At 40.4% G+C, this 23,431-nt stretch overlaps 1 protein-coding gene across 2 annotated transcripts in view; it reads left to right on the top strand.

Annotated features, from left to right (window-relative positions):
• Positions 1 to 19,802, top strand: part of Ptgfr (prostaglandin F receptor) — a 38,959-nt gene extending 19,157 nt beyond the window's left edge. For both annotated transcript variants that reach the window (XM_036190969.1, XM_036190970.1), the window contains exon 3: positions 18,313 to 19,802. In XM_036190969.1, coding sequence (XP_036046862.1) covers positions 18,313 to 18,615 — 303 coding nt within the window. In that variant the 3' untranslated portion in view covers positions 18,616 to 19,802. The remainder of the gene's footprint in view (positions 1 to 18,312) is intronic.
• The last annotated feature ends 3,629 nt before the right edge of the window (positions 19,803 to 23,431 follow it).

The raw sequence follows: 23,431 nt of genomic DNA, 5'->3' as shown, positions 1-23,431 counted from the left end.
GGACCTGCCTAGGCTCAGTGAACTGGGCTCTGCTGACTCCCCATGGGAGACCTGGATTTGGGGGATGTGGGGTAGCTTGGGAAAGAGGGCTGTGGGGTGGGAGGAGGAAGGAGGGATCTTTGGCTAGCATGTGGAGTGAGCAGAAAATTTCTTAATAAAGAAAAGTGAAAAAATAAGCCAATGAAAACACATATGTAAATGCAATATGCTTACAAATATCTACTCATTCATTCAATAAATATTTTATCAATGCATTGCATTTGTCAGACAATATATGTTCAAGCTAAGACTGTGCTGCCAGGTGGTCAGCAGTACCTGTTTTCTTGTGAAGGTTAGGCTCTTCTGTAGGTGTTGTTGCAGAGAGTGAAGGTCAGTGTGGAGAGGAATAGAGGATAAGTAAACACAAGAATTGTCAGGGGTTTCAAATTAAGGTTACCCTAAGCTGGAGTGGGTATGGGGATATTTTAATCAGATTGCCAAGGACAGTCTCATAAGGAGCTTACAGCTGCATGTCTAAAGGAATACAGCTATAGATGACACTGGAGCTTCTTAAAATTTTTATTTTTTTAGAAAACCTTAGACTATTTTAATGAGTCTTCTAAAGAAGCAAACATATCTGAAGAGAAAAAAAGAAGATGATGCTACCATAACCAGCCCCAGGAAATTCTGTCCTGAGATCTCTGATTTCTGAGTAGAGGTGTAGTTAGAGTTTTCCTGCCTGGCCCAGTCAGGACAAATCTCTCTTACCCGCCAGTCCCACAGTTGCTCAGACCCAACCAAGAAAGCACACAGAAACTTACATTGTTTACAAACTGTATGGCCATGGCAGGCTTCTTCTTATCTACTTCTTCTATCTTAAATTAACCCATTTCTGTTAGTCTATACTTTGCCACATGGCTCGTGGCTTACCAGTGTTTTTACATGTTGCTTTTCATGGCGGTAGCTGGCGGTGTCTCCTCCAGCCTTCTACTTCCCAGAATTCTCTTCTCTCTTGTCCCGCCTATACTTCCTGCCTGGCCACTGGCCAATCAGAACTTTATTTACACAGAGCGATATTCACAGCATAGAGGTTCTTTATTCTAGCTTCTGGACCTGGCAAGAAGGGGCTTGTGTTCATTCCAAGTGAAACAGGAAACTTGTATTCACCAATCAAACATTTGTCAGACAGTCACTAAGTGCAGAGAGATCACTACTGTATGATGTCTGTCCCTGAGCATCTCTGTCAGTGCTGACTTCACGTACATGCATGCACCCAGTCCATCTCAATGAAAGTATGAAGTTAGTCTCCTTAGTCAATGTTTGAACCTCTACATCTATGAAGTGAGTTCCTACAGCCTAATGCATCCTTTGACAGATTATTAAATCTATGTGAAATTCACTTTGGACATGAATGGATAAGGAACCATAAGAGTTTTCACATATTATCTCATAAGCATCTAATAAATTAAGGTTCTGTCTGGTCCTCATCATTATTAGGCCATGTTGTACTTTATCCTCTAGTGAAATTCAGTGGTAATTAAAAAGTAGTGACCAAACACCTACTACTGACATTTTCACATGTGTTGCATAGGCATATAAACATGACTGAAATAAGATCTTCACTTCACAGGAATGTGTAGTCTATTTGTGGAGGTATGGGCAGAACTAGCTCTGTTACAAGAGACCCATGAAATACATGGCCTTTCAAGGAACTCATTTTCTGAGAAACTTTGTCTATGTGTAGTAGATACAAACGTTCTTGGCCATAGCCCTTGAATTGGGCTTGCTCATATAGCCTCTGTTTTGTGAAATGAGTTCTGACTTGTGTTTCTTTGAGAAGGGCAATCTTGCCTTTTGAGTTTCATTGTTGATTCCTGAGCTTTCTTTTCTTGCATATGTTAAATGACCCTGTCTTTTCCTCATACATTTCTTTTTCATAAATGTAGCAAATGCCATTAGAAGCTCATGCCATATCCTGGTTTTCTTTTTAATATGAGCGTGATTAATAAGATCAGTTCTTCTTTACAGTACAAGCCAGACTCCAGTACCTTTTGAGAGTTTAGACTTCTGGGGTTCAGGATTAGAGGGATTTTATATCCCAAACTGTCCACTAGTTAGCCCAGTCAGGGAAATCTGGATGCTAATCCACCTCATCATCTGTATTAAGTAGTTTACCTAAATCCAAAGCATCATCTCTATTTATTTTTACTTGTGTGTTTCTGGAGAAACCATACTGTTTTAAGTGTGGCTATTTTTGTGGTATAACTTGCAAAACCTCTCAAGAATACAATAGCTTCCACATAACTGCAGAGGAAGGACTTGGCTTTTTGGTGTTACAAACAATACCACAAGACCTGGCAACTTGATAGAAAAAATAACAGAAAAATACAATGGAAAAAAGGGTGGTAGAACTAGAGTGTCAGTCTTACACGGTCTAGCAAGAAAACAATTTTCTGATATTTACTGATTTCTCCAGAGGAAGAGCCTTAGTGTTATGGGGTGTCAGGAGTGAGTGATGAGTACTGTTTGGTGACATCATGCTTTTGATTTGGCAATGATTATAAAATACATATAAAGGTGTCTCTATTGTCTACCTTGAATGCATTCACAATTTAAGAATAATTTGACACCAAAAACTATTTTTTGGTTTTTTTTTTTTTACATTTATTCACATAGCTTAACTGTGGTGAGCTGTGTTGAGGTCCTGGTGAAGAATGTTGGGCCTTTAACTCTGCCTTTTGATTAGTCCTTGGAGCCCAAGAGGAAACTTGTAGGAGAGCCTTTAACTCTGTCATTTCCCAATCTGAAGTCAGGTAATGACAATGTTTCCAGGGCTTGTAGACAAATTTCTAAATGGTCTTATTAAATAAAAAAACACAGAGCCAAATATAGGGGTGAAAGCCTTAGATTAGGGAAATAGGGAAAGCCAACAGCCAACCTTACCTCACCAACTCTGCAGCTTCCAAATGTGCGTTACTTCCTGTCTACCCACACCTTTACTGCATTGCTGTTCTGCCCTCTCATTGGCTATCTTAACCCAGCTATCTCACTTCCTCTTCCTATGCAGCTCTGTCACTTTCTGTCTGTCTGTACAGACCTCCAGGCCTCTATGGTTGGTACTGGAATTTAAGGCGTGTGTGACCATGCTTGGCTCTGTTCCCTAGCGTGGGCTTGATCACACAGAGGTCCTGCCTGCTAAGGGATTAAGGGCCTGTGCTGCCTGACTTCTTGTTTACTGAAAATGCCTGGCCTTTTCTCCTGATCTCCAGGCAAGCTTTATTTATTAACATACAAATAAAATATCACCACATTTCAGCACAAATGAAATATCACCACAAGGGCTCATATATTTGGAAGAGTCTGAGCTCTTACAGGGAGAAGCATCTGAGCTGTAGTTTTGACCCTGTCCCCTCAGGTGGGGTAGAAGGGTCATCCTGCTGGTCGGATTCTGGCCACATAGGCTAGCAGCTTTTCTTAGTTGCCTTCTCCAGAGTTGTAGACCTGTTATCTCTTCTATGCTAGCCTTTGTGCTCCTGAAACCTCTAATCTGAGTTGTCTAAACCCTCGTGCCAGAATGACCCCATTTTCCCTGAATATAGGGAAATTATTAGTGAGAGAAATTCTTTTTTTCTGTTAAAAAAAGTGTGGTGTGTATTGTGTATATCTTTACATGTATGTGGCTGCATGTGCACATGTACACACCTGTTTCTGGAGGTCAGAAGTCAACTCAGATGTCATTCCTCAGACTCTGTCCACCTTGGTTTTTTGTTTGTTTGTTTTGATTTGATTTTAGGTAAAATCTCCTTTTTTATAGGCTGGTTAGGGAGCAAGTCCCATAAACCCACCGATCTCCTCCCAAATGCTGGCAATGCCAGTGTGGGCCATGCCAGGGCTTCTCTAAGAGTTCTGGAGATCAAATTAGGTTCTCATGCTTACATGGCAAACATTTTAGCAGCCATTTCCCCATACATAAACTCCAGGAATTCTTCATAAAAGAAAGAGAAGCTTAGCATTTATTTTCCCAGTTACTTCAAGGAGGGAAACATACATTTGGTTAACATATAGAATATAATGCTTTTGCCCATCTGTTTCATTTCTGTAGAGTTCATTACTTATCTCATTCTAATTTATTTGTGCTAATATTCTAAATACTTTAAAAGGGCCACTGATAAGGTACATTGTAATGAACGAAGTGTGCCCATAAAAAATGACATAAAAAATTTAGAAGTTGAAATGTTTAGTCCTTTAAATTTGTTGTTGTTGTTGGGACTGGAGAGATGGCTCAACAGTTAACTCTTCTTAAGCATGCTTGCCAGTCTTGCAGAGGACTAAAGTTTGGTTTCTAGGACCATTATTGGCTAGCTCACAACTGCCTGTAACTCCAGCTCCAGGAGATTTAAAGTCTTCTTTTGGCCTCTACAAGTACCCACATGCATGTGTGCAGAGACACAAATGGACACAGATATTCACACCCGTAATTAAAAGATAATCTTAAAAGTTATTGCTCCTTAATTATATATCTTCATTATTACTAGTATAAGTGATATTTTAAATGAGATTTAATATTTATTATAGCATATCATTAGTGTCTCTTGAATTGAGTATGGAGAAGTGTCTCTGATTTTTTTTAAGTTACTAATTGTTATGCTTTGGATGTTTAGTGCTCTCTTTGCCTTGAGTAAAGGACTGTCAGTGAAGTCTTAGTTCTCAGGTTTGCCTGTTAGAGGGAGAGGCCTAGTGGGAGGTCTTTATGTTACTGAAATATGTTACTCCTTTGGGAGTCTAGTTTTTGTGGAATGCCTTATTAGTTCTTGTGAAAGGAGAGTTCAAAAGCTTGAATCTGGCAGCTTGCTCTCTCTCTGCTCCTGGTGTGAGATGCAGTCAGCCCCTTGCTCCTCCCATGTGGATAGCTGTGTGTCACTGGGCTCTGCAGCCAAAGCCCAGACACTGAAGTCTTGTGATGCTGTTTGGACTGAGTGTACCCTTCTGTTCCTCTCCATAGTATTGCCTGGAGGCAGGGTCTCTCACTAAACTGTCTCCTCTTTCTGCTAGGCTCATCTGCCTGTGAGCTTTTAGGATCTGCCTGTCTCTGCCCCCTTTCCCATGCTATGGTTATAGGCATGAGTGGCCATGCCCACAGATTTGAACTCAGGTACTCACAGTTGCAGAACAATTGTGCTTTCCCCCACCAAGCCATTTTCTTAGCCCCTGATGCCATTTTTACACCTTTCTTAACATTGCTATAATTTGGATCTTTCATGTAACTTAAAGCCTATTTGTTGAAGGCTTGGTCCATGGTAAAAAGCTTTGGGGGTTGGTGTCTAGTAGAAGGATGTTAGATAAGTATAAGCATACCTTTGAAAGGATATTAGGACCCTAATCCCTGCTCTGTTCCTCCTTGCACCTGGCTGTCATTAGGTGAACAATTTTCTCTGATTTGCCATCAAAGGCCAAAAGTATCTAAAGACCATGGATTGATACCTCTGATCCATGACCAGACTGTACCAATAACTGTGGGGTTAGGTATTTCATAGAAATAGACTAAGGGTAGAATTCCATGGCCAAGTATCTCAGACTGTATTACTTTATGCATTTATAAATTGATATGCCTATACATATCATAGGATGGGTATCCAAAGTGCTGAAGATCACATGGGCAAAGGCAAATTTAATCAACGATTCAAGTCTACAAGTTGTAACCTAGAACATTCTAGTGCCGATCTTGAGTTATAACTAAAGAAGAGGGATTTCACTTTGCTGCTCCACTCTGAAGAAAATTAAAGGCACAACTGTAGTAGTGCATGGTGACACACACCTGAAATCATGGTATTTGGGAAGAATAAATAAGAGATAGAGACAAAAAATATTCAAGGCCAGCTTCAGCTATATATGAGTTTGGGACTATCCTTGGCTACCTAAGAACCTTGTGTAAAAAACTAATAAATAACCACACAAAACTAAAACATAACTATATGATCCTGAAGGGGTTAGTTTAGATGCTAAATAACCATTGTCTTATCATTGTTACCCATTAAGTAGATGGACAAAAAATCATGGTAACTAAAATTATTTAAATTAACTAGACTGACTGATCAGCAAGGGCTGTTTCCTGAGCTTGTATGGATCTTGTTTTTGCCTATCCTTCAGCTCTGCTTTAGAGTCAAGCAGACCTCATTTCTCACCTTGGCCCCACTCCTCCCAGCTGTGCAATCCACTGTTTCATTTTCTTGTCTGGAAAGAGGATATAAAAATATCCAGAGACTTGTGGAGAGTACATGTGGTCTATGAGCTTAGGATAGCTTTTTCAAATCCTAGTTTCTCTAAAATTTATGGATGTTTTTTATTTTTAATGGGACACCCATTTCATTAGGAGTTCCCATCAAATGACAAATGATTGTATTAGAGCTTAGAAATGCTTTGGGCAATCTTTTCAAACTACTGTATTAACAAACCACTGGGGCCACTGGAAATTTCTCTCTGGAAAAACATTCTGTGTTGCAGGACAGATGGTTTACCAAAACACCTTATTGGTACCATCTGCTCTTGCTATAAAAGGCGTGTTGTAAATAGTCAAATAAAGTAGGATTTGCTCATGAAACAATGCCTTTCTAATTCTGTGACCAACTTCCAGCTAGTCATTTTCATCATCATTCACACACACGATGCTTGTGATCACTCCGGTTATGCCAGGAAAGATAAACACTTCTTGATTAGAATGGAAATACCTGCGGCTACAGTGAGAGAATAAACAAAGTTTTATATTAACCGTGGGTCTAATAGCAGCCATCATGACTGGAAACCAGAATTCACAATGCTGGAAAATGCACAGTTAAAAAATACCTCAAATTCTGGTGGAATACATGCCAGCTTTCTTCTTTAAACCTGATCTTTTGCCTATGGACTTTTAACTGTCACCATTGCCAGAGACAGAAATGATGGAGTAAGGACCATAATTAGAATAATGACTTCTTGGAATAAATAATTAAAAACCAGGTCCAAGAAGCATCTGAACACCCATGTGAGGATGAGATAGAAAAGGCTGTCAAAATGAAAATCATGCCATTTGTCATGGGATGGATATAAAGACCCTTAAAAAGGATACATCACTTTATGATATCATCTTACTTTAAAAACACAAGGTGCTGCATGAGGGGGCTTTGTGGAGCCCACTATCTATGATGGGACACTTCATGCAGCCTTGAGGCAGGAGGGAGGACTTGGACTTGCCTCTATTGGATGTGCCTCCCCATGTGAGACCTTGTCTTCTTGTGGGGAGGAGTGGGGATGGGTTGGGTGGGGAGGCTGGGAGCGTGGAGGAGGGAAGAGGGGGATCTTTGCTTAGTATATAAAATGAATGAAAAAATTTTCTTAATTAAAAAAAATTAAAAATGGTGTGGTGGTGCACACTTTTAGTTACAGCACTCAGGAGGCAGAGGCAAGACTAAGAGGCCAGTTTGGTCTACATAGCAAGTTTTAGGCCAACCAGGGCTACATAGTGAAACCCTGTCTCAAAACAAACAAGTAAAAAGGTGCTGGCATTGCCTTGTCACTAGAGTTTTCCTGCCTGACCCACGGTCAGGACAAATCTCTCTCACCTGCCAGTCCCACAGCAGCTCAGACCCAACCAAGTAAGCATAGAGACTTATAGTACTTCTAAACTGTTTGGCTGTGGCAGGCTTCTTGCTAACTGTTCTTATATCTTAAATTAACTCATTTCTATTCATCTATAAGTTGCCATGTGGCTCCTGGCTTACCGATATCTTGACATCTTCTCATGGTGGTGGCTGGCAGTGTCTCTCTGCCTCAGCCTTCCATTTCCTAAAATTCTCTTCTCTGCTTGTCCTGCCTATACTTCCTGCCTGGCTACTGGCCAATCAGTGTTTTATTTATTAGCCAATCAGAGCAACACATTTAACATACAGAACATCCCACAGCATTACCTCATGGTAGCAATCATTTTATGTTTGTTAGCTCATGGTTTTAAAATCACCCTTTCATTCCAGAACAGATTCTAACCTTGTATCATTTTGACAACTATTTCTTTCTGTCTTAAACATTATTTTTGTGTGTGTATGTTTGCATGTGTGTGTCTGTGTGAGTGTATGTAAATGTGTATGTGCCTGTGTGTACATACAAGAGGCCAGAGGAGGCTACCAGACCCTTGGAGCTAGAGATACAGGCATTTGTGGGATGCTTAGCTGAGACTGCAACTCCAGTCCTCATGACTGCACAGTAAGTATTCTTAAACATGGACCTGCCTCTCCAAGTTGACATCTGCTTCAAGAAGATACTAGCGATAGTAGAAGGTTAATTGAAAGACAACTGGACATCTAAGTGAACAGAAATTGAAACTTCAAGTTTGAAACCTGAGTTCTACCAAGGCCAGGGAGGCTGCTTCTTGACTCCTTACCTGCCAGTTCCCACTCACCAAATCCCAGTGCCTCCATATTTTGTTTTAGTAAGGCTTACTTTATTTTTATTTGTGTGTATGTGTGTGTCTGTGTCCATGTGTGGGTATGTGCATGTGTATGTTTCCACTGAGATGAAAATAATGCATCAGATCTCCCAGAGCTGGAGTTAAAGGTGATTGCGAGCTACTCAGTGTGGGTACTGGGAACCGAATTCATGTCTGCTGTAAGAGCTGCAAGTACCTGCTGTGGGATGTCTTCCTGTATGCTGTGAATATGTGTTACTATGATTGGTTAATAAAGAAGGTGCTCTGGCCTATGGTGAGATTATAGCTGGGCAGGAAATCCAAGAGAGAGAGAGGAAGAAGAACGGCAGAGGCAAGAGAGATGCCAGCCTGCCACTCAAGAAGCAACATGCCAGCAGACTGGTAAAGCCACCGAACATGTGGCAAAACATAGATTAATTGAAATGAGTTAATTTAGGATATAAGAGCAAGCTAGCAAGAGGCCTGCCATAGGCCATATAGCTTGTAAATAATATTAAGCATCTGAGTGATTATTTTATAAGTGACTGCAGGACCACAGAGCTGGGAGGGCCCAGAGAAACTTGGGACCAGGAGAAACCTTCCGGCTACAAGTACTTTTAAATACTGAGCCATCTATCATAGTTTAGTTGGGTAACCTTGAACAAGTTAACCCTCTTCATGTCTTGGTGTCAACATCTTAAAATAGGAATAATGCTACTTTTTCATACTTGGAAACAAGTATTTAAAGTTTAAGTAGATACTAGTAAGCACCATGAAGCATAGTAAGTGCTCAGCTGATGTTTGTATTGCTGCTCGTTCATCATCTTGTTAGTAACTATAGCATGCCACCAGTCAGGTAGACTTGGGTTTCACATTTACTTTCACCGCTTTCTAGCTACCATAATAAGGGCAAGGTAACATCTGTTTTGTTTTGCCTCACATCAGAAGCAAGGACCTCTGAGGGGTTTTTCATTATGAAATGAATTAAGCTATGTATTTTCCCTTTCCTGAAGAAATCACTGTTCATTGCATACATTATCTACTCGGCTTGTATGAAGATACAAAATGAATAGAGAGCTTTTTGATCTGGGATTCTTATATTACAAAGGGAGGGTGTCACTACAAGGGAAGACCGTCACCAGAATAAAGAGAGGTTTGTCGCTGTAGTAATGGAAGAGTCACTGTAGCAAAGGGAGGATGTACCTGTATCACGGATTTGATGTCACAACAGCATATCCTCTTCTCTCCTTTCCTTTTATCTTTGACAATCTTTGACAGAGTAAGAAATATTCTGTGAGGTTATTGGTTAGTCCTCCATGAACAAATTCCAACACATATACAGAGTCTTTACATGTCTTCACTTATCAGTACTGTGCTGTACTTCCAGGATGTCCCCATTTTTCACTGGCTAGAGCTAGACATGGTAAGTATCACACACATGTGACCCCAGCACTTGGAGACAGGAGGCTGAGTGTCTCAGCTGGGTCTATACAGTAAGTTTGATGCCAGCATGGATTACAGGTACTCTGTCTGAGAAGATGCAAACAGCTGGAGAGGCAGCTCAGGGAGGGAATGCTTGCCTTGCAAGTCTGGGGCCTGAGCTGGTCTGTGTCTGTAATCCTAGCACTGGAAAGGCAGAGAGACAGGATCTCAGGGCTCCCTGGGAAGCTAGCCTACCCTGCTTGTCAATCCTCATGCCAGTGATAGAAGACTTAGTTTCAAAAAACATGGTGGATTATTCTTCAGGGAGGATCCTGGAGGTTGTTCTCTGGCTTCCTCCTCACACTTGTACACTCACACACACACAGCCCTTTGTTCTTTTCCCTCCTGTTGAGAACACCCTGTTGAGTACATTCCTATCTCAGAATCACCCATCAAATGCAAAAATCTTTTTTTTTTTTTTTCCTTCCTTGAGACAGGTTTTCTCTGTGTAACAGCCCTAGATGTCCTGGAACTAGCTCTGCAGACTAGGCTGGCCTGAGAAATACTAATTTAAGTGTTTTTAACATATGAATGATTGAGATATAGAAACTATATAATTTAGTCAGGGGAAAAAACCCTTCATATTCAAAAACACCTGTGACCAGGCAGTGCTGACACATGCCTTTAAACTCAGCACTCAGGAAGCACTGACAGGTAGATCTCTGTCAGTTTGAGACAGCATGGTCTATAGAGCAAGTTCTAGAACAAGCTCTAAATCTACATAAAAAACCCTGTCTCAAAAAACCAAAATATAAAAATATACAAAAGCATTTATCATGCCAGAGTATGTAATTTTCATCTTGTAGTTTTAGATACATATAATATATGTGTATATATTCATATAACATATATTAGTTCCTATGTCTATTATTCTGGAACTGCATAGGAGCCAGAATTTTCCCCCTGCAGGTTTTTGTCACAATTATTTCACTTTTTTGAGACCAAGTCTCAGTATGTTGCTGAAACTGGCCTTGAACTCAATATGCAGCAGAACCTGGCCTCCACCTTCTGTGTGTTGAGGTTGTTGAGTGTGCCATGTAACTCCCTTTTTAATGATCCTGTTTGCAAGAATAGGATCAATCTGTAGAGGTGAATCACCTCAAATGTATTTAATTCCTAAATAGCTTGTAAATGTTAACTTTCTAAACACTAAGAGCCCCAGTGTGGTCCTGTAAAGTGAATAGCTAAACAATCTTATTAATAAAAAAAATCAAGAGCCAGATACTGGGGTGAAAACTAAGAGATCAGAGGAATAGAACAAGGTAAGCCACAAGTGCTTACCTCTAGGAAATCCTCAGCCCAAGAGAGCTACTTCCTGTATACTCACACCTATCTATATGCCTTTCTGTGCCCTGCCATTTTACTTCCTCTCTCCTCCAAGCTACAACACTTCCTCTGCCCAGCTCTATCACTTCCTGTCTGTCTGTACAGACTGCCAGACTTCTATGATTAACTAGTGCTGGGATTAAAGGCATGTGTCACCATGCCTGGCTCTTTTCCTAGTGGGTTCTTGAATCTTTGCCTCCCAAATGGTAGGATTAAAGGCATGTGCTACCATTGTCTGACCTCTATGTTTATTATAGTGGCTGGCTTTTTCCTCTGATCCCCAGATATGCTTTATTGGGGTGCACAAGTAAATATCACCACACAATCCCTTCATAAAGTACTGGAAAGAGTTTCTCTTATTTGATGGGAAGCTGAGGCATATTGAATCATCATGATCAGCCTGCCATTCTTAAGTGTAAAATGTAGTGGGTAGTTGTTCCAGCTTTGACCTGGAAGTACTACCCTTAGTGGGGCTTCTGGTAACTGCTGTGCCTACCTATGATGCGCCCCTGGGGCAGGACTGACACGGGAGCCCTTAAGACCCGAGATCCAGATGTGCCAGCTCTCTTGGTTCCTAGTGATCCTGGATGCTGGATGATAGACCGAGTGTAACTTTCCAGAGAACCCAGCTGGACTGCACCTCACCTCTCCCAGATCCTATTACCAATCCCTTTACTGGCTGTAAGTTACCCCAAAATAAACCTCCTTTTTAACTACGTGGAGTTGCCTTAAGAAATCCCCCAACAGTAAAATGTAAAGATTACCCTTGGGTGACAAAGTTAGAAATGACGGCAGTTTGAAAACCAGTGGGTTGTGCTTCCTCAGACCCATGTGATTCCTTGTAGGCTTGGCCAGCCGCCTCTAAAGCTGATGGAGAAAGAACGGTTTGCTTAGAGCAAGATAAACTATAATATGAAGTCATGGAGGAAACCTGTGTCTTAGTTATGTTTCTGTTGCTGTGACAAAACACCACAACGAAAGCAACATGGGGAGGAAAAGGTTAATTCACTTGCTTTTCCATGTAACAGTTCATGCTGAAGGAAGTCAGGGCAGGAATTCAGAGGACAGGAACCTGGAGCCAGGAGCTGATGCAGAGGCCATGTAAGGGTGCTGCCTATTGGCTCATTTTCCAGGGCTTGTTCAGCCTGCTTTCCTATAAACTCAGGACCACCTGCCCAAGGGATGGCACTACCTTCAATGGGGAGACCCCGCCCCATCAATCAGTAAGAAAATTCCCTACAGGCTTGGCTACAGCCAAATCTTATGAAGCAGATTTCTCAGTAGAGGTCTCCTCCCCTCAGATGACTCTAGCTTGTGTCAAGTTGACATAAAACTAGCCTGCATAATCTGCTTCAATGACTAGATGAGAACTCTACATAATTTTCACAAACGTCATTCACATGGAAAGGGATTTTGTGACTATTACACTAAGGCTTTTGGTTTCTAAGAATAGGGTACTTCTCCAGGGAATGATTTGATTATACATCCACTTAAATCACTTAAAAAATGTGGTGCCAGGGAAAATTGATTCTGCATCTGAAGGATGCTAAGTTCACAACTGCTCAAACAACAAGGCTGTCTTGTTCTCATGGAGCTCCCGTCTCACCTGTCATGCTTCCTCTGCAAGTGTCTAACCACTAAACACTACATCTCCAGCCCTTGAAAATTAATTAAGCCTGAACAACTGAGGTGCTAATGCACTACAAACTTCTAAAGACATATGTATTTTTATGATAGTGTTTAAAAACAGCCCTCCTTGTAGCGAGTTCCTTGTCTTTACTGTTTTGCATGCAGTATTATAACTGCATCATGTTGGTCTCTCCACTTAGAGACAGCATACATCCCAACTCACCCAACAAAAACCAGTTGTCCTGGAACATAGCCAAGAACTCGTCAGGCAAATGAATGTGCATTCGAGATGGCACTATTTTAGTGTGATGATTTGCCAGATGATGAAGCTGAATTAATTATTTGTCAGGATTTCCCTAAAGCTTTGCTTCAGTATCATTGTTATCTTGCATAACACCTGGACAGTCGACAGTGACATCCACTCACTGCTAGAAGAGTGTGTTTTTGGAAGCTCAAAGAGACAGGAACATAAACACACACGTCTTGAATTTGCCACTGTTGTTTGAGTTTGCTCTTCTGTTTTTGAGACAGGGTTTTACCTCCAAGCTCAGGCCTGCTTGAACTTACTATGGAGCCCCTGCTGCTCTCAAACTTGCCCCAGCCTTTCAAGTGCTGGGGTTGTGTCAGCACGTCTGGTTTATAGCTGCTCTTACTTGTAAATGGCCACTGGGGTGAGTCCTGACTCGGGTCAACACATGCAGACACAGAGTACATGTTGCTGTAATAATTTCCATAGTAAAACTTTAGCTGACATGGGGTCTGCTGTTGGTCACTAAAGTCACAGATTCACTATTATTATGGCCTTAAATAGTTGACATAATTTTATTGTATAGCCTGAATGGAACAAAAATCATTATGTAATTTATTTTGCTCATTGAAACCTGGAAATGAATATGGGCTCTCCTCATACATTTCTTTGACACGGCTGTGAGCATTTAAGAAATTATCAGTGTAAATAATAGAGTATTTTCATATACAATCCAGGCACTTCATACCGTACACTTCTTACTGAAAATTTCAGTCACTAAAAAGAGGACAATTGCTTATTGGGCCCAGTGCTTGATGCACAAATGTGGGGAATGAAGTTTAACACCCTAGCACCCGGCTAAATGTCAGGTGTCATGGTGGCCCACCTCTTACCCCAGCACTTGTGAGGCAAAGACAGGGTGTCCCCAGAGCCATTTGGTTAGCTTGGCAAGCTGAATTCATGAGCTCAGTATATAAGACAAAGAGGAATGAAGAGCAATCTTGGAAGACACCCAATGCCACTCTTTGTCAAGACATATGTAGCCTAACACATGCATATTTGTACACACAGACACACATGGTCAGAGATACTCACACAAAGACACAGATACACACAGATCTCTCTCTCTCTCTCTCTCTCTCTCTCTCTCTCTCTCTCTCTCTCTCACACACACACACACACACACACACACACACACACACACACACACATTTGTACCTTTCCATAGTTCTGTAGCTGAGAAACCTTGTAGACTAGTTGGAAGGCTGTTTGATGAGAGTCTGTGCATAGCTTTCTGGAATGTAAGTTTGGGTGGTCCAGTCAGAGCATACTTTCCAGGCTTGTGAAGTGTCTACATGACTACAGATTGAGCTCACCTGCCCATCTTGCAGACACTTAGTCTTCATCTGGACTCCAGATCTCCAGCATCTTCCCAGTTGTATCAGAGCTCCACTTTCCAGGAAATTCTGTATGCCTTCAATACTGTTCCACTTATATACAGATGTACAAAAACCCCATGTGTTCTTATTCTTTAGGAAGATAGTTATTTACATAAACTATCAGAGCTGGTAGAGGTACTGCTTAATAAAACAATATGTGATCTCACTAAAAAATTAGTAAATTACACAAAAACAAAGGAAAATGAATCAGAATCCTGTTGTCCAGTGTTAACCAATGAAACATTGATAAATGCCTCTGTAGTTTCTATTGTATGCACAAGACAACATGTTTTCAGAATTGAGATCATATAAAAATCATTTGATGACTTGCTTTCTTTATGATAACACTGAATCCCAACACCGTTTCCTGTGTATATTTCCATTATGCAAAATGACCACAATTTATCCTTTGTTGGACACCCCAATTGCTCTAAACTATCAGTAAGGTGCCATTATCAATAACATCCTAATTGGTGTTTTCTTTTATAGAAATATTCTACCTATATTTGTAGATGTAACCAGCTTGTTAAATAAGAAACACAGAACTGATTGCAGAGTTAAAAACCACGAGGTCAGAGCAAGAGCGGAAAACCTTACCCTTCACTGCTTCTGCTGTTCTTCCTCTCCGCAAGAGACCTACCTCTGTGCATCCTGTCTATTTAAAGACTTTCTGTTTTGTTTTCTCATTGGTTGTAAACCCAGCCACATGACCTCCTCGTCACTGCCTGTTTGTACAGACCTCCAGGTCTTCTATGGTTGGTATTGAGATTAAAGGCGTGTGTCTCCATGCTGGCTGTGTCCTTGAACACACAGAGATCTACCTAGCTCTGCCTCCCAAGTGCTGGGATTAAAGGCGTGCCCCACTACTGCTCAGCTTCTGCTCTGGCTTGCTCTGACCTCAAGGCAACTTTATTGACATACAAATAAAATCACATTTCAATACAAATAAAATATCACTATATATTTTTTTCTTGATGGCTGACTAATTAATGATCTGGGCCCTGGAGCAACCGCTCTTTGTGCTGAAGTTACCTGGTAAAGGAGAGGCATGGCACTGGCTTTGTGTTCTAGAGAGAGGACATGGGCTCTTTCAGCAGATGACTGAGCATCTCTTCACAGTCACCTGGTGATCAAACTACTGTTCCCAGGAGAAAGGAGAATCAGAGAGGGGCTGCAGTGTAACAGGCACTTGAAATGGGCTTGTCTTGAGTGCAAGGCAGGCTCTTTGATGCAATTGCATGGAGAACGTTTGTTCCTGGATTTGCAGGGCCAGGTCTGCCTGGGCTTCACCAACAGAAAGTACACGATTTTTATATATGTATGGCAAGATAAGTATTTACTCATTCAACCTTGAACCCAAACCAATACGATAAAATTCTCACAGATAGATGATAGGTTTCACAGTGTCTGCTTTATTCACCCTGTGTCTTCAATGCCTAGCCCATTTCCTCACCTAAAGGAGGTAAACAGATATTTGATGAGTGCAGACAAAGAGTAAAGTGAAAATGTCTCATGTCAGTTGCCGGTTAAGCCTTGGCCCCACTTCTGTGAGAAGTGACGCTTGTATAGGTACGTTTCTGCAGTTGTATTGCGAAAATAGAGGGAGCAGAACCACGCAGTCTGCATCTGATCCAGGTGCTCTGTGCAAGACAGTTTTCATTTCACTGGTTGCAGCACATTTATGTCTGCAGTTTGATACATTATTTTCCTGGAAAAGAAGCTGTTTCCCAAAAGATCTGCTTGGGCTGAAGATCCTCTCTCTCTCTCTCTCTCTCTCTCTCTCTCTCTCTCTCTCTCTCTCTCTCTCTCGACAGGGTTTCCCTGTGTAGCTTTGGAGCCTGTCCTGGATCTCACTTTGTAGACCAGGCTGGACTCGGGCTCACAAAGACTCACCTAGCTCTGCCTCCTGAGTGCTGGGATTAAAGGCGCCTGGCAAGATCCTGTTTGAGTGATATCAAACCACCCTGCAATCCCCATTAGCTTGTGTTGCTACAGAAACACTGAGAAACTGTTAATGGCTCAAAATATTGGACTTTTGTGAGGACTGGGCAGAGGCTTCTCTGATAATCAGCTGTGTTATGAGGTACACGAGTGAATGTATGAAGTCTATTTTAAATGTCTACTTTGTACTTGGTAGCAGAAATAAAAAGTCACTCAAAGGTGCATAGATCAGTTCAGGATTGTCATTTGTTGTGAGTGGCTAAGTAGGAATAGATGGGGACCAGAACCACCACAGCTGCAAATTTATTTCGATGGAGATGATGAATCGGAGTGAGACTATTCTTAGGTGGAGTTGTAGGATGGGTAGTAATTAATGGACAGAAAGATAAGGCAGAGGATTTTAAAACACAAGCAGTTCAAGCCGGTACTCAAGAGGGTGCCATGCCTCTGGGCCGAGTGGGGCCTCACAGGCAGCGGGAGCAGAGGGTTGTGCCTGTGATCAGAAGTTGTAAGGGCCGAGTGTTGTGTGCATCATGAGACAGCCACTGTGGAGTGTGCATATGGACAATGAAGGTTGTGTTAAGGGGACACACGCTTCAGTCATGTAAATGTAATAAATGTAAATAAAGACATTTCTTTCTTACAACAGTCTTGATTTTCTTTTCATTTGGGATTTTCAGGTTTGCTTTATTATCTCTTAATCCAGATGGCACAATGGTCCAAACAACTACGATTTTTCTGAATTGTTTTCTATTCACTTGTTTATTACTCATTTTCACAGATAGGATGTTTTCAGTATTCTCTTACTTGAACTTTGTATGTGGTGGCTAAAGCTAGGCTTGGGGATTTGCCTTATTTTTAATACATAGTGGCAACCATTTATGGAGCCAGTTAAACAAATAATCTTTGCAGTCTATGCATGAAACGGACACAGGACACCAAAATAGACACTGATATGGCTAAGCCACAGATGAAATGGGGACCATCTCTACAAAGTCTTTGGAAAGCTCCATGCAGACTCCTGGAAACATTAGCTGAGTAAAGGTGGGAGATGAAGAAAGTGAAGTTGTTGGTATTAGGTGAAAATATTGGTAATGTTGTAGTTACCAATGGGAAATTCTAAAGTTCTTTTATTTTTTCTTTTTGAGTCAGGGTCTCTCTATGCATCTCAGACTGGCCATGAACTCATGACCCCTCCTCATCTTTAGAATACCAGTATTACAATGTTCAGCAAAGTTCACTGTTTAAAAGCACTTAAAAGCTTATGTATAATTTATTTGTTTAAATATACTTTCATTTGCTATTGAATAAGCAAATGTGTATTTGCTTTAAAGTTCTTATTCCCAGAAGTATAAGGCTAATTGCTGGTATCAATGTTTGTTTCCACATGAGTCTGTTTATACACAGTGGAATATCATTTTTGTAGTCTTTTTTTTTTTTTTTTTTTTTTTTTGGTTTTTCAAGACAGGGTTTCTCTGTGTAGCTTTGCACCTTTCCTGGAACTCATTCTGTAGCCCAGGCTGGCCTTGAACTCATTGCCTGCCTCTACCTCCCAAGTGCTGGGATTAAAGGCGTGTGCCACCACCGCTGCCGCCGCCGCCACCACCACCACCACCACCACCCAGCCATTTTTGTAGTCTTCAAGTCAGTTTGAATTAAAAGATTCTATGGTCTGAATCCACAATTTATGCCACCATTCATCAGTATTTTGCAAAACAGCAGCACTTTGTGGTATGTGGTATAAAGGTCACATCACATTTGTAGTCTACTTGAAAACTATGGGACTGAAAAAATGCCTGTGATCAACAGCTTTCCCCATTGTGTTTATTTTCTAGGTAACAATGGCCAACATTGCGATAAATGGGAACAATTCCCCAGTGACCTGTGAAACGACACTTTTTGCTCTCCGAATGGCAACATGGAATCAGATCTTGGACCCCTGGGTGTATATTCTGCTCCGGAAGGCTGTCCTTAAGAACTTGTATAAGCTTGCCAGTCATTGCTGTGGAGTGCACATCATCAGTTTGCACATCTGGGAGCTCAGCTCCATCAAGAATTCCTTAAAGGTTGCTGCTATTTCTGAGTCACCAGCTGCGGAGAAGGAGAGCCAGCAAGCATCTAGTGAAGCAGGACTGTAGGTCAATTCGGGCTTAGAATAAAATGGGGGGAAGTTTGGAAGCATCTCAACTGATCAGATTCATAGCCTAACTGGAACATTTGGACCTTGGTGTGTCACTTGGGAGTACACTGGACAGATGGAGCTTCCATTATGCTGGCTGCTGCATGGTTGTGCATTTTTATTTGTTGTTGTCAATAGGAGGTAAACTGATACAATGCGGTGGAGTTGAGTGGAACACAACTTTTGAGTTTAGCTGTGTGACTTGTGTTTTTGGAATAAATGAATCTGTTGAGGCCCAATGCCAATGAATACTTGACCTGTTTGTCCAAGACACCTTAATGCTACCTGCACAGGGCCATTTCATTGACTTATAGACAAGTCTCAAAGTAACACAAGACTCCAAACCTGTTTGTGTGTGGGGTTCTTGCCTGTTTACCAGTCTACATATCCTCAATCAAATCCTGTGTGACCATGATATTGGGGATTCACAGTGGCCAGTGATGATCACTGCATATGCTGGGTCAGCCCGACCTTGTGAGGCTGAGGAGTATGGCCATTCTTGTCACAACTGACATATGTACTTGCTTGCATTTGTTGTTATGAAGGTCAATTATTGTTTGAAGTTTTTTTTCTATAAAGTAATAGATTTTCAGTGTTTAAGTGATCTCCCTTTCCTCTGAAATGAGAAACACAGGCTTTGTTTTAGCACAGATTCAGCTCCTGTTAGCATATGCACTAAACCCTATCATGGACTGTCCAAACTATCTAAATCCCAGGGATATAAGCCAAGAACATGGCAAATATTGCTTTACCTAAGCTGTCATTTCTGACAGAAAATAAAAGAAAAACAATCAAACATTCAAAGTCTATCTGCAGCTAGTGTGTTTCTGCTTTATAGACACAGGCCAAAGGGAGTTCTATTGACAGCGGCTTCACTAAATCTGTTGGACCACATTTTCAAAGCCTGTGTTACTAGCATGGAGGGGAGATCTAAAATTAGCCAGGAGTTGGGGACTTAATTGGGGACTTAGGGTTAATCAGAGACCAAGGAACAAGACTCTCCCCAAGTTTCCAATCATAATCCACACTTCTCCTTTGCTTGTTTCTATAATTTAACACAAAGATTTTCAATTTCAGTAATCATTGTAGGTCCATCAGTGACTAGGGTTCATGGTTATGTTTCATAAAGAAGTGCATTTTCATATTTTAAAAAGTGCTTGATTTCATCAGGTTTGTCTGTATTTTAAAAATTTTACTTTTTTTTTTTCCTTTGCAATGTGTGTGTGGGTGTTTTGCCTGAATGCATATCTGTGCATCATATATCTTTCTGGTACCTACTGAGACCAGATACCATGGGACTGGAGTGACAGATGGTTGTAAGCTACCATGTGGGTGCTGAGAATTGAACCCAGGTCTTCTGGATGAACAGACAGTGCTCTTAGATGCTGAGCTGTTCCTCTAGCCTCTAAAAGGTGTTTTGATCTGTAAAAATGATTTCAGATTCTAGGAATCCCGAGAATTCAACCAAATTAAATTTTTGCCTTTATTAACTTCTCCTTTTGGTTGGGAGTTTACATTAGTTGTGATTACTGATTTTGGTAAATTCTCATGAGTAAATTAAAAGAAACTAAGCAAATGGCCTTGTTGAAGACATAAAGGAAATTATTTGTAGTGAATTTAAAAGGAATACATACTATTATGTGATAATATTAACTTAAAGATAATAAGAGATCAATTACACAATTGATTCTTATGCAGAGACTATGTTAGATAATAGACAGCAATATCCTGGTGTAAACTGAGCATGGAGTTTTAAAGGTTGTGCCAAATTTAAATTTATGCTGACAACTATATGTTTGTTGTTGTGGCATATGTATATGTATATATATGTGTGTGTGTGTGTTCATGTGTACATGTATGTGCGTATGAATTTGTGTGTCTATGTATTGTAAGTACATGTGTATGTATAATGTATATGATTGTATAAAGCTATTACAATTTGTGATTGCTGTTACATTACATAAATGTTATCATGTTTAATTTCAAGAACACTTAAAGCTTGGGAAAACTTGTAGATGGTTCACTTATTTTCAGACCTGGTATTTATTTCCTACAGCGATAAGGTGTTGGGATCCTATAACTGAGGCACGCAGAAGCAAATTTCCATCTTTCTTTATTATAGTTGTTAAGACTCCAAGGGCCCAGGTCCCTTCTCCATGAGCCTCTAACACAGACAAAATTGTTCCTCTGCTGCTATGGTGTCACCCTGGTCATGTGTGTTTACCATGAGACCATCTTGTGACACCATCATGTGGGGGAGAAAAGGTCCTGGGAAGTGACAAAGGAGTTATTCTGTGCATATTCTGGAAGATTTATCCATACTATCTGAGCACACTTTTAGGACAATTTAACTGATCTTAAGACGAAGTTAAACCCACAGTGTAAATATAAAAAGTTGAAAAAAGTTTAATGTATCTACCTGACTCCAAAATTCTGTATATTATTGTAGCTGTTTTATGGAGCTTAGTTATAGCACAGTTTATTGTGTAATGAGCAATGGAGGGGAACATTCCCTGATAACTTCCTGAGTTATCAGTGTGAGTAAAAGTGTATTTGTTCTTATTCATTATAATAAATAATTGAAATAGTTCCATAAAGCTCACCAATGTGAGAGTTTAAGCTCTGTTTTGACATTTATAGTTTGTTTCATAAGGTCAACCATTGCACACAGCTTCACATACTATCCAAACATTAGATTTCTGGAGAATTACATTCTTATAGATAAACAAACACCGAACATTTCTGACCTTTTTGGAGTCTTTGTAATTGTTTAATAAAAATGAGATAAAATACACAACTTTTTCAAGAGAGCATACTGAATTGTAATTAGCTGTGGGTACAACTAAAAACATGATACTTGCTGGTGGGTTTAATGAGGTGATAAAAATACCCTAAAGACAGGATGTTGCTTTTAATTGTCTCTGAAGTAGAAAATCCCTAGATGCCAACTTGCACATAAATGAATATCTGTTATGTAACAAATAGTTTTATTTCTCACTTTGAGTCTTAAAAGGCAATTCTGCTGTGTGCTTAATGTGAAGTTAGGGCCTAAATGAGAGTACTTACTAAATATATAGAATAAGATTTTGTGGAAACGGTATGTTACCTGCTTTGCTACGAATGAACTGCTTTCTAGGATCAGAATATAAAAAAAAAAAACTGGGATTGCACATTTCCTGAATTCTTCACTTGGTTGCCAGAAGAATTTTCCATTTGGTAAATAATGTTGGACTTCAGCTCATTACTGACACATTTCAATTGGGGAGGAAAAGATGGTTCTTTTGTTACGTGAACCAATATATTTTGTGCTCCTCATACTTGTAGTAAAAGAGTAAATGATAATATATGTATATAATATATTATTGCTTGCCTTAATATTGATTATTACTTGTACTGCATGCTGTTTAAAAGCTTTGGTTAGCTTGAAACTTCAAATGATTTTCTGGTAAGCATGGACTAATATTTATCACAAGAGGTCAGCTTTGGGAAGTCATACAAATGTGGCACTCCTGAAAGGGAATTTTTATTTATATTTGTTGTAGGGTTTAGTACTTCACTTTGCTGTTTATGCTTTGGTTCCTCCTTTCCTGCCCATTCTTCTGTGCCATTTGTGGTTCTTTTCCTGAGCCCCACTTCCTCTAGGCACATCAAAATCCAGATTTCATTGATTCTAAACTGGTGTGGGGTAGATACCGTCAGATAGTCTACAGATGTCCATCTTATCAAACAGCTTCAAAGGTCAGTGACATAACCCTCACAAAGGTTTGTACCTGCCTGTGGTTCCTGTCTACTAAGCAATCTGGTCACTGGACTCACTTCTGAGAACTCAAACATGAATTAGCTACCACTATATGTTGTTATTATGTCACATGATTTGGGGTGAGACAGGAAGGTATTAGCTTGCTGGACCTATTGTAGCAAAGCACCACAGACTGAGCCAGTGACATTAGCTGGACTTTTCATGACATTTGTGGAAGCTAGAAGGACCAGTGCATGGTTAGGGTATGTCTCCTTGTCTTGTAGACATGCCTTTTCCTGTTGTCATCATCCATCTGTGAGTTTCTATGCTTCTGTCTTTCCTTAGAAGGACAGCAGCAGCCAAGCTTGAATAGGGTTCATTCTAGTTATCTTTTTTTTTTTTTACCTTAGTTACCATAGAAAGATCCCACTAACAAAAATAATTACAATATTCAACAACTGGAAACTCACAATTCAGTTTGTAGCATCAGCACAGACAGTGACATTGAAATGTAGTACAGTGATTGACACACAGTGACCGAGTCTTAAATACTGGTGTGCATTCTTTGGAGATAGGTGGTTTCTTAAATCAAATTGCTGTGACCTGCTTCATTGACTGATTTGGTAAGTCTGGGGCTGTAGGAGGGGAATTTATTCTGTAATGGGATTTCAGATGAGGGTATCAGACAATGTTAGTCAGAAGAACACACTTTGGGCTAATCAGTATGTGGCTAGTCAGCCACATGTTGTGGCATGAAATGCACAAAGAGCAAAGAAGCTTTGTAAAAATGTAAAACTTCGTCACTATTTTCATACTGGCCATTTCATACCTAGCCTCAGTTTTCTCCCCATCCTTAAGCAAATTGATTAGGAAAAAATGTCTGCAGAAACACAGACAAGAAGTTGTATAAAACAACCCATGCAGATGGAGAAGCAAGGTTTAACTGGTCTCTAAGTCTCCTACTGGTTTCAGAAGAACCGCTTTAAACAGACGAAACTTCTACACTCGTCTCTTAGAATGTTGTTTGGAGTTTGAC

This window comes from Onychomys torridus, chromosome 6, assembly GCF_903995425.1.
Source record: "Onychomys torridus chromosome 6, mOncTor1.1, whole genome shotgun sequence".
Lineage (NCBI taxonomy): Eukaryota > Metazoa > Chordata > Mammalia > Rodentia > Cricetidae > Onychomys > Onychomys torridus.
This window is presented reverse-complemented; position numbering and strand designations above follow the sequence as displayed.